Genomic DNA, 11,570 nt, shown 5'->3' with positions numbered 1-11,570 from the left:
TTTGATTTTCATCAAGATTTCCAAATAGGCAGATTTTATTTTCACACCCTCTTCACAATAGACAAGATGCTTACCATATATTTAGGATTACAAGTTGTCACTAAAAGAAAACTTTACACAACCACTGTACATTTAGGTTGAAAAAACTGTCCTTGCATGAAAAATATACCCAGAAATCAAGTGGTAAACAAGTGAGAAAAAAAAAATAAGAAAAGATGAGCATTTTTATAATGTGCCATTTTAAATTTACCAACCCCTCCTCTACTTTTCCTTCATTCTCTGCTTTTACCTATCGTATTCATTAAGGCAAACAGCTAATCCATTTCTGAAGAGGTGCTGTGGAAATTGTGGACAAACAGCAAACATTTGGCATTAAAATAGATAGCACGTATTTAGCCTCTAGTAATATACATTAAGCATTTCTCTTGGACTTCAGGATAATGACAGGGGAGGATGAACATGCTAACAATGTCAAAAAGGCTTAAAATTTAGCATCCAAGCAATTTCTATTAATGCTTCTGTAGTTTCCAAGCTCTAAGTAGTATAGAATTTATGCAAATGCATTAAAGAATTCTAGCTTGGCAAGTACACCCAAGCAGGTTATTAAACTATATATACAGAAAGTGATAAATACAGAATTAAAAGAGTCCTTCCGCTTCTCTTTATAGCCTTGAAAATTGACAAAAAACTTGAGGACAGCTCTACAATATTAAACATTAGGTTAACCGCAGGAGCTGGGAAACCTAACTACACAAACTGATTAAAATACTCAGATGACTTTGTAGTGTTTAATACAATTCAGTTCGTAGTCAAGGGCACAAGACAACATTTAACAAAAATAATCACATCAATTGACCTAGAAATCAAAGGTAAATAGATATGAATACAATCTCCAAAATCTGTCTTTAAGTGAACATTAACCATTTATTCAAAGTTATACAAGAATTTGAAGGATAAAGTCTTCTTCTGCAACAGGAAACCAACTTACAAGTTTCATGTCTCAGTTGAATAGAAGTGGAGGCGAGCGGGGCGGGGGGAGGGAAGGGTGAACAAACAAGTTAGTAGGCCCCATCCAGGCAGCTAGAAAGTAAAAACAGGCTCAACAGCAGCCTCCTCCAGCTTGTTGTCCTCCCTGATTGCCTGCAAGCGTTGCGTTAGTGGCAGCATGTTGAGGGCCAATTTTTATGCCATTTGCCTGCAATGAAGTTTAACACACAGCAGAATTATTTTAGAACACTACTATACTTGAACAGTTTTTTTATTTTAGAAGATCAATATAGCAAGTTTTCCAAATGTAGGCAATGAATATAGCAACATTTATATATATATATATATATATATATAAAAGCAATATGTCCTTGGTGATTAAATATAAAGGAAGATGGTTTCCTTCTCATTTACATTTTATGTCTATGTTAAACTCTTCACCTTAAACTCCTAACATGAAAACAGAGCAAGAATTGTATGTAAGTACTATTGGGCATAAGGCTTTAAAAACACGTAGCGCTTGCCAGAAACGTGCAACCTCTCCCCCTCACCAAAACCTCCATTAGTTTAATAGTTTAATATAAAACTTTTCCTCTCTAGACAGCATTTCTTTCTGTGTTGAATCAGCTGTAGAGGCTAAGGGCATACAAGTGTTCTGTGTCATCAATAATTTCTATGATCCCGAAAGACATGGCTACTTGCCAAGAACCCACACACAGCGCAGCTCTTTCATTCATCAAAATCACACTTATATCTTAACCCTCACTCCCTCAAGTGGATTTTACCTAAAAATACAGCACTTTTCTCAAAGTAATACAGTAGCTTCAGAAATTAAGCTCTTAAGGAAACTTTGCGTCACAGTAAATCTCAGATTTATAGTGCTTGGCAGTTGTTCTGCAACAGTAGTAGCCTTGGGGTTTCTGGCACTAGCTCAGTATTGACAGCAGCTGATGTGGTTTCTTTTCGCTCTTTGACTCCTCTTTAATAAAAAGCTTGCCCTATGGCTCATTGGTTTTGCCCCCTCTGGGCTGATAGCAACTTCTTGAGGAATCAAGGAGCCAGCCTTGGCATAAAGCCAAATAAATAGCATGGACCGTTGGCTCCTGACAGCAGCCGGCAATCCAAGCTCCACAAGGCACAGTACAGCAGTCAGCTACTATATGAAACTCGACAGACACAATGAGCATTTTCAGACACCCTGAGTACTGTCCAATTTATGTTGCATTACTGAGCGCATTTTCTTTAGGAAAAATGGTCAAGAAAAATTTTGGTTTTAATCACTAAGGTGAATTTTAAAATTTTTTCATCAAAACACCACACGCACATTTTCTAGACAGGATTAGCATCCTTGAAGGATTACTATTCAAGTCTTAGTTAGGTACAAGTTTCCTAATTTCAGGCCTTAGTTAGCTACAAGTTTCCTAATGCAAATACTATGCATCCTACCAAAGTTTTTCATTGTTTCCTCTCTGAAGTCATAATAGCAACATTTTCAATAGTCTAAATTTTCTCATTTTGAAATATATTAAGCAGAAGGAGGTGAAGCTATTTGATTGGGCCCTACCAATTTCCTCACTGCTCTTTGAACAATTCTGCAAGGACTATCACGCTTAAGGGAACTGTCAGACTGACAGTCCCAGACAGAGAACGCAGCTATTCCCAGAACACGTATGGAACACAGAGTGGCAGTGCAGATTTCCACGTGTGGTTTCACTAAGCACCTCAGTGACAATGTTTAGGGACATACAGGATTAAAACAAACAAGACCAAAACAACAAACCACAACAAAAAACCTTGGCACCAGAAAGGACTCGCCACTTCATGTGGTCAAATTTAAACTTTATGTAGTGACTTTTTATGCAAATGTTAACAGAGAGCTTATACGATCTTAACATTTCTATAGGATCCTAATATGTCTACTGACTACCAGTGAATTTGAATCTGCTTTTTCTAGGGCCATGAACCTCTCTCCTAACTGCTTAAGGTTTTCATCAGCACAATCATTTCAAAATTCAAGAGACACATTATAGGTCTTTCCAAGCTCTTACATTACAAAAGCACTCCCTGCTCCACCTCCCCACTCCCACCCCAAACAAGCAAAGAGACAGGCCTGATAATCTGTAATTTCAGTAATGTGCATAGGCAAAATGGCTAATCTTTTATTCCCTACAGAATCCAGCCACCTAAACCAGGAACATTTCAAAAGTCTTTTATGTAACTCTCAAAGCAATCCCTCCCCTACACTGGACAGCTCATGGAGTGCATCTGGCATATCAACATGGTCCCCCATTTACATAGTGGAAAATTATCTTTGAAAACAGATGACACCATATGGAGAAGTGGATGAAAGTGGATTTTCTTCTCTTTTGGGGATTTATATTATTTTGCGATGCTTCATGGATGGATAGGGTCACTTATTTTAATCCATTTTTATCACAATGGCAGACAATTCTATATCCAAATGGAACAGACAAATATTTTGCTGTCCAGCCTGCTAGGAAGGTGAATTTTGTACTTAAACAAACAAAACCACACACACAGAAACACCAAAATACCCCAAAGAAATAAAAAGTGTTTAGAGTACTAGAAGTTACCTCGTTGTTTATGTCAAAAACTCCTTCCTGGATTTTTTCATAGATCTCCTTTGCAGTGTTAATAAATGCCTAAAATACAGGGAAAAAAAACAAAACAACACAATGAAGGCGATATCCTTTGGTGTAAGATCCACTAATTGGAATCCAATCTCACGTGCAATTGTTTCAGTAAGACATTTCTTCCTGACCTCAGCAGGAACAGGTAAGACAACAGCATCCTATAACCTACCCTGAAGTAGCGATGGATCACATGCTGTTTACAAAAAGTGACATTTTCATAGCATCTGTATTCCACAATCTGTTGTCCAGTAATTACAGGGAAAAAGTGGTTTTTAAGATATATAAATTACTTTTAAATTATTTATTTCTGACCCTTATGGATAGATTGTGTGGCAGATGGTTTCCCCTACCCTTAATATCTTTGTAATAGGCCACTCTAGATTAGAGTGCTTAGCAACATAAAACCACAGGGTACTTACAATGATGATGTAAGGATGCTGTCTGCTGGATGAAACCTTATGCTATCATTTAATATTCACCTAATTTTAAGAACGTGTTCTCTTTAATTAATCTTGCACACAATAGGCAACAGACATCTTAATAGTAGAAAGGAGAGGCCCCAGGTTTTATTATGATTTCTGAAAAATCTATTGTTTTAATTCAGAGAAAAGACTTGGACATTCAAGCCTGAGATAGTGAATGATATGTTTTTAGTTGAAGTTTACAATCAATGATTCAATTTTTTATCTCTCATTTAACTTCATAGGTCAATTAATGCCTAAAATAATGTATAACTTAAGAGGTGATTAAAGTAGCTAAAAAATCACAATAAATCATATACCACATAAATATTACAGTCAACATATAGTTCTTTTTGTTTTAAGATACCAACACCATGCAGTCATACATGATATGCTATCTTCTGCATAAGCCTATTACAGCAAATACAGGTCTAATTCAAATACAAAAAAGTAAATAGGGTTCATGGAGAGGAACAAATCATACCTTTCCTCATTTCTACACTGGAAGCATTTGACTGCTGAACTTGCCACCAGAGCTTTGTTTCCTAATTAACAGGACTGATATGTTTTCACCTTTAAAGGCCTTACAGCTCCCCAGAGTAATCAATCTACTGCAGCTCAATTACTGCACCAAGCACACACCACAGCCAGTGAAGGAGACTCCAACGAGTGCAGCAGGAGCGGAAAGATATGAATATGCATAAACTCTAAGTGGGTGATCGAATCATCACAGAGGGTCATGAGAATTTGCAGCAAAATAATGAGAAGAATTAATCATTGCAGATTCACAAGGCACTTAGGAAGTGAGTTCGTTTTTCAAACACGCATTAGAGTTCAGGAGAAAAACTGGCTTTTGGCCAACTATGAATTGATTCAAATTCCTCAGAAACTGCAGTTTTCGATGTAAGAAAAAAAATACAAACTTATCTTGGTTTCTGATAACACACTAATTATTGTAATGGCCTTATATATGGGCCTAGTGAAAGGTATAAGTAAAAAACTTTGGAAATTCACACAGCTGGAATCTGTGAGGATACTTGCTTCTATTTCAGTGGGACATTAAACAGAACTCGAAGTCTTAAAAATGTGTTATGATAACTTCATGTAAACAAGCACTTAACAATTGGCACGCCTAACAATTCTAGATGATGTTGGCTAAATACACCAAGGCTCTTAGAATTAATTTCATGAGAATTATGTTGGATCTATACAAATTACTTTAGACCAACAAAACTAGAATTTTAACAGACTACAAACTCCAAACTAGCACAGCTCAGTATAAAATACCTTCTGGATGCTACACTCAAGAACAGATTACTGCAGGAATGCATCTATCCTCACAAAAAATAATAAAACACTCTTGAAAACACTGTGTAATTTAACGCTATTCCCTCACCCCCCAATTACTACACACATACCGCACGAAGCAAAAAAAGCCTATCAAGTTCGGTACAGGTTATTTTAATCGTAAACATACTGCCTAAGAAACTGTTGATCTGAAAAATCAAAATATTCTATTCACCTCAGCTCTAACATTTCAGTTGTCTTGAAAAGACATAATCTGATTACCACATTTCCATCAGCAGTTCAGGTGCACCACGTATTAGTGTTCAAACAGCACGTACTGTTATTCTGCATGGCAATATGCCAGGCTACACTGGGTCACATCTAAATAATTCCTATTTGAAAACAATGGTTTCACAAGAATATAGTGCATAATAAGTCTACCTCATGTTTTCTTCAGTTGGTACGGATTCTGAAAAAGTACTGCTAATCAGCCATGGTAAGAGACTTGCAGCCCTTGAGCCTTCCATTTGTTTCTTGCATCCATCTATTTTAAGTTGGCTTATGCTTCGAAGTATAAGCAGACTCAAAATAACCCACCTGAGAACTTTACTGAAAACAGCAGTCGACTTGCTTTAGGAATTTTATATCAGATTTTGGCATTGCACACTAGTGCCCCAATTAGCAAGGACAAGAGGGTGAACTGGGTATAATTGACTTCTTCTAAAAATCTCTTCTAATACTGCATGTTCTAACTCTTATCTGGAACACGCAGTGTACTCTAAACTCTCAATTATTTATGGGCCGTTTATCCTATTTGCAGATTAACTGAGCCACGGATGCAGAAAGACAGAGCAGTTTCCCCTCAAATCCAGTTTGGATTTATTAGACCAAGTGCAAGGGACTGCAAGAACCTAGCTGTAGCCCTTCAACACACCGACTTGGATCCAGGTGCAGTTCAGCCACTTCCACACAACACAAGAGCTCCACCAGTAAGCTCATGAGGACTTGGCTGGCTGCCTACCAAGCCCACCGCGGTTGCACTGTACATTCCTGTAACGCTGCCCTTACTAAAGGGCCATACAAAGATACTCGAGCACCTCCAGCCCAAACCAGCTCAGGTCCAGGTTCATTTTCACTAGCTCAGGAGAGGAAGGAACCGATTCAATCTGGATTTATACTCAGTCACCTGAAAGATGGCAAGGCCCTGGTACACAGTACCTCCATTACTTACAAAAGTGAGAGAGAAACTTTTGCACAAACAGTAAGTTAGACTTCCAAATATAAAAATTCTAGACTACACTTCAGGAAAATTAAAGAAAACAATGTAGCTTCTGGAAAATGTCTACATTTAATGTTTAACTCTTGGTTTTAATCTTTCTAAATTACAAATTACTGATGCTTTTATGCGTGAGACTACTGAATATATCTTTACCACACCATTAAAAAAGGCTGGATACAAGCTATTGAGTGGTTTTAATATAACATGTTTTTCAATGTGTTCACATTATAAGTAGCTTCTCAAATAACAGTAATACCCTGCCAAGGAAAATTACATTACTGTACAAGTGGGAAAGTGAATCTCGTAAGATGTGATCTGCCTGTTGTGTCACACCTGGACAAACCACAAAGTTAATGAAGGAGGTTTTTGAGTCCAAATATACCAGCATAATATCACTTCAAATGATTTGTATGAGGAGTTTCCCAGAACATGTTCCTGTGTGGAAAATCAACATGTCAAGTCTCACAATTCTCACCTCAAAAAAAAAGTAAACAACCCAAAACACAGAAACTCAACTACCAAACAATACAAATGCTGCATTTAAGATAAATTAATCCTAAAAACACTGAACATGGAATTAAATCAACTTTGACATCCATTTTATCACACAAAGTAAACGAGTAACGTAGGTTTACCACCCTGGAGACAAAACCGGGGAGAATTAATTCTGTAACTGGTAAAAACAATGCAGAAAATATGGGGATAAGATACCCCTGCCTCATGGAAGTTGTATGCAGGAGTTATAATAAGCTAAGGGCATCAGAATGCATGTTCTAGAACATCTACATTTAGTTTTCACTTGGCAGGTGTCAGTAACATCACTTCTTTCTCAGAAAGCTAATGCCATGCCGAGTATTTGAGGACTTTGCTACAAGGTGAACATAACAGGAAAAACTTGCAAATGAATCACTGATACTTTTCAAATATCAGATTTTACAAGTTCATCTTTGCTTAAAGTCAGAATAGATAAGGTTCTGTGCTGCCAGCTTGTGTAACACGCTGCCCTCTGGTGGCAATACTAAAATTAAATTTAGTGCTTTGAAATACAAATTGGGCAGTGATTATTTCTTAATGCTTTCTTAAAATTAAATGGGGAATTCTTAAAGGGTAAATATATTACAAATTCTAAATCACAACCCTCACCTCTGTGATCAGCCAACACCTAGACTTTCATCCTCCTTCCCAATTTCCTATCTTTAATCAGTAAGCTACAATATAGTTAGATTACTCCAGTATTAAACCAAGTATTTGGAAACAGTAACAACATGGACCACAAATGGATTTACCCCCAAAGCACTCACCATCCCAGTATGTAAGTGGTGCTGGATGGCCACTTAGAGTGAGATCCCAAAGCTCTGAGCAGCAGTTTTATGCACAGTAAGATGATACTTTTTACGACTAAATGATCCTTCAGAAATAAGTCTAGGAGACTAAAGAGGGTTAATTACCAAACAGTAGGAAGGTCGTACGTAATAAACGTACACACCATAAAGCACCCCAACACATTTGTAGTCTTATTTTTGAAGTAAAGGTCCACAGGCACACAACAGAACTTGACAGCAGTTTGTTTATATGGACCCACTGAAATGCAATCTTTCTCATAAACTTATTGGAAATATGCACATTACTAGAGCTTGAGGTGTCTCTAAGTCCTGCAGCTGCTGTTGAGCAGTTAGAAAGTACAGGACACCCGAGCAAAAAAGAAGAAACTCTAGAACTAAAGATCCATCTCTCCAGTAGAATCTACAGCTTAGGCAGGCAGCCGTAAAATACTTTTCATGCTTTTCTGTGAAGTCTGAAACCCTCGATTAACTGAGACTTTTTATTCTGATTATACTGTGGGATGACCAGAAGCCCTAGGAACTGTGGCAGAGCCAGTGTTCCTTACTGCAGAGCTGGGACACAGTCCAAGGGCTTGCCACAAGGAGGTAAAAGCTGTGAATCTTCACAGGAGCCAGATGTCCTGCCCTTGCTCTCTCCCACAGCTGAGATGACATGAGCTTCACCTCTGTTTTCTCATGGGTGAAACCAGCTGAAGCAACAGCCTCATGCAGCCAAAAGTTCACAGAACTTGGATTTCAAGGAATTTGAAGGAATACTGGGTTTGATACAAGCTAAAACAAACCAAACAGTCAGGTTTATCTTATTTTTTTAAACTCCCATGAACCAGAAATCCTGCTGATCTGCAAGTTCTAGTCAGATTACATCTGTGTGTCACTTAACCTCGCTATGAAAGCTACTAACATCCTTGGATTTTCAAGTTTTATTAACCAGACCCCTGGTAACTGTATTACCAGGTTGAACAACTGTTTGTTCACCAGCAATTAGTGGTGTTTAGTGAGGGTGGGGAGGGGAAATAAAACACACTTTTAAAAATTGGTTCAGTTTTGGAAGCTGCTAAAAACCTCATTTCTCCATTGGGATTTTCACCCTTCAGAATATTACAAAGGCCATCCTCCTTCTCTTATCTGTGATCAAGTAGTGCTGCTGTTGAAGCTGCAGGAGTTCTGAATATTCATTATCTATTTAAGCAAAAATATGAAAGAAGCTGCCTGAAGAGAAAATTAAGTTACAGCTGAAACAAAACCATTGAATGACTATCCAACTTCATGTAGCAGAAGTGCTTCATTGCTCAGTCAAAACCACTAGTCTATTCAGATTTTACCCTAAATAATGGATCCATTATAACATTCTATTTACGTACAGACGACCTGGAATAACAAAGACAATACTCTTAAAATGAAAGCTTGGCATACAGCTATAGCATCCCCTCCATATGGGAAACAATTTATTCAAACCAACTCCCACACCAGGATTCAGTGATACACCAGCACAACTCAAGTGAGATCAGCTTCTGAACAGTGATGGTGTCTGGTACTGGTTTGACCAGTACCCAGGAAACTCTTTTGCTTCAGGTTGATCACATTAATTATTATTAAAAAGTAGCAGTCTGGAGTGCAAGAATACACAAAGTTCCAGCATCCCAAATATGGCTAGGTATCTTCACTTCTTTGGAATCAGTGCACGTAAAAGTGTTCAAACAAATGATATTGCAGGGACAAAAAGGTAAGTACTATAGGAGACTGCAAGGTCACGCTGAGTTCATGCAGGTGATTCTATTCCACCTCCACAAGTGTTAGACCCTGCCCAAGCAAAAACTACTCCACAAGCTCTGACCCACACACTTGAGGTAAAGACTCCAATTAGCAGTTACACACTGTTGTTGAACTACCAGTGAAGAAACAAAGGTGATAAAAATTGCTAATGTCTCTTACAAATGAGAGAAAAAATTCTTAATTATTATGTGTAATTTTAAAGCAAGGTAGGAAACTGACTGATGTCATGGGTAAAACAAGCGCAAACATGCCTGGGGTTTGGACCTCAGCCTTAATGCGTATCCAAGTGAAAAGCCTACCAACAGGCATCATCACAGTGTTTTCTCTGGGGAAAAAAACAAGTGCCACGGAATTCTGCAAACAGTACTTCAGAGCATACAAGCTCCTGATCCACAATCCAAAAAAGCAGAACTGGTATGATAAACAAGATTCTAACCGTTAACAATAGACTCCTTTCAGCATAAATCAAAACCAATTTCCATGTGTTCTGCTGGGAGAAAGCCAACAGCAATGCTCCGTTTGTACTTTACTGAACATCTCCAATCCAAGATTTCAAGATTTTTTCTCTTTTCTTTTAATGTAAAGAAAGGAAGGCACTAGTGATACAGATTAGAAATCACTGAAGATGCAGTCTACTTCCATCAATGCAAAAATTCAACAGTATAAATACATATTCTTTATAGGAAAATACCTTCTTAGCCCTTAGTCGCCCAATGAAGTCAGTAAAAATGTTCTCCGTTGCTAGCACTTAAGATAACATTGCTGGACACAGGGCCACAGATTTTGTCTGCTGAAGACTTCATCTCATTTTAGCTGAATTACCTCAAATGTTGTTCTTACTGTTAAAGTTCTACAACCCCAGGCAGTCACAAAGCCACCATTTCTTCCCAGTCCTGAAGTCAAGTACTGAAGGCTTGTTAGATTTGCCTCCATTTTGCACACTTCTTGTTCTTTCCTTAACTGTTGCCCATTCCACACAATTTCTTTCCTCATTCCCTTCTATTTTTTCTTTGACAATGAACAGTCCAGGATCAATATTAAAATTAAAACGGTCTCATCTTTTGTCCACAAAGTGCTATCTTTCACCTACTGTGCCTATTATTTCTCCTCACTTATTTTTACTGACTTTAAGATTAAGATTTCGCTCCTTCAGCTGTAACTACTCCAGATCATGCCACCTCTTTTAGTGTTGACTAAGAATACCATATAAATAGTGCATTTGATTATCACTAAAAAGGATTACAGCCTAAATCTTTTCCATCAGAATTAGAAAGTTAGTACATGCATGCAATTATTCACTTGTATCATCATCAGGAGAGGATTCTATTTGAACTTTTTTGACAAAAAAATCTTTATGTTCATTTTCCTCCTGATAATCAGAGATGCACTAAGTAATAGATAACTCGTTCACCAGCATGTATTTTTTGACATGGAGAGAGGAGTTAATGTTAGAATCGGGCAGTAACAAACCAGAATGAAGTTGGTGGAAGCCGTTACTAAATATTTCAAAACTAGAAGGCTTTACCGCTAAAAGAAAACCTCATTGGTTGTCCACCATTCCGCACTTAGGAAAACATTAAGGGCAGATTATGTAGTACAAGAAGCTGAACTGTGTCATGCTATTGTAAAAGGTTAGTAAGTGCGGATGTATGAACTACACGGGCCTGAAAGACATGTGAAGCAATCTTTCTGCTTTACACAGCACTGACACATCAGTGGGAGCTCTCTGTCCACCACTGTAGTGCATCTGGCTAGGAAGGAGTCAGTTTTCTTTACAGCAGCCTGT

At 37.8% G+C, this 11,570-nt stretch overlaps 1 protein-coding gene across 2 annotated transcripts in view; it reads right to left on the bottom strand.

The window, feature by feature from the left end:
• RAB2A (RAB2A, member RAS oncogene family) overlaps positions 1-11,570 on the bottom strand; it is a 42,157-nt gene continuing 30,587 nt past the window's right edge. For both annotated transcript variants that reach the window (XM_065053632.1, XM_065053633.1), the window contains 2 exons: positions 3,582-3,650; positions 1-1,195 (listed from right to left, as the gene is read on the bottom strand). In XM_065053632.1, coding sequence (XP_064909704.1) covers positions 1,100-1,195; positions 3,582-3,650 — 165 coding nt within the window. In that variant the 3' untranslated portion in view covers positions 1-1,099. The remainder of the gene's footprint in view (positions 1,196-3,581; positions 3,651-11,570) is intronic.

This window comes from Columba livia, chromosome 2, assembly GCF_036013475.1.
Source record: "Columba livia isolate bColLiv1 breed racing homer chromosome 2, bColLiv1.pat.W.v2, whole genome shotgun sequence".
Lineage (NCBI taxonomy): Eukaryota > Metazoa > Chordata > Aves > Columbiformes > Columbidae > Columba > Columba livia.
This window is presented reverse-complemented; position numbering and strand designations above follow the sequence as displayed.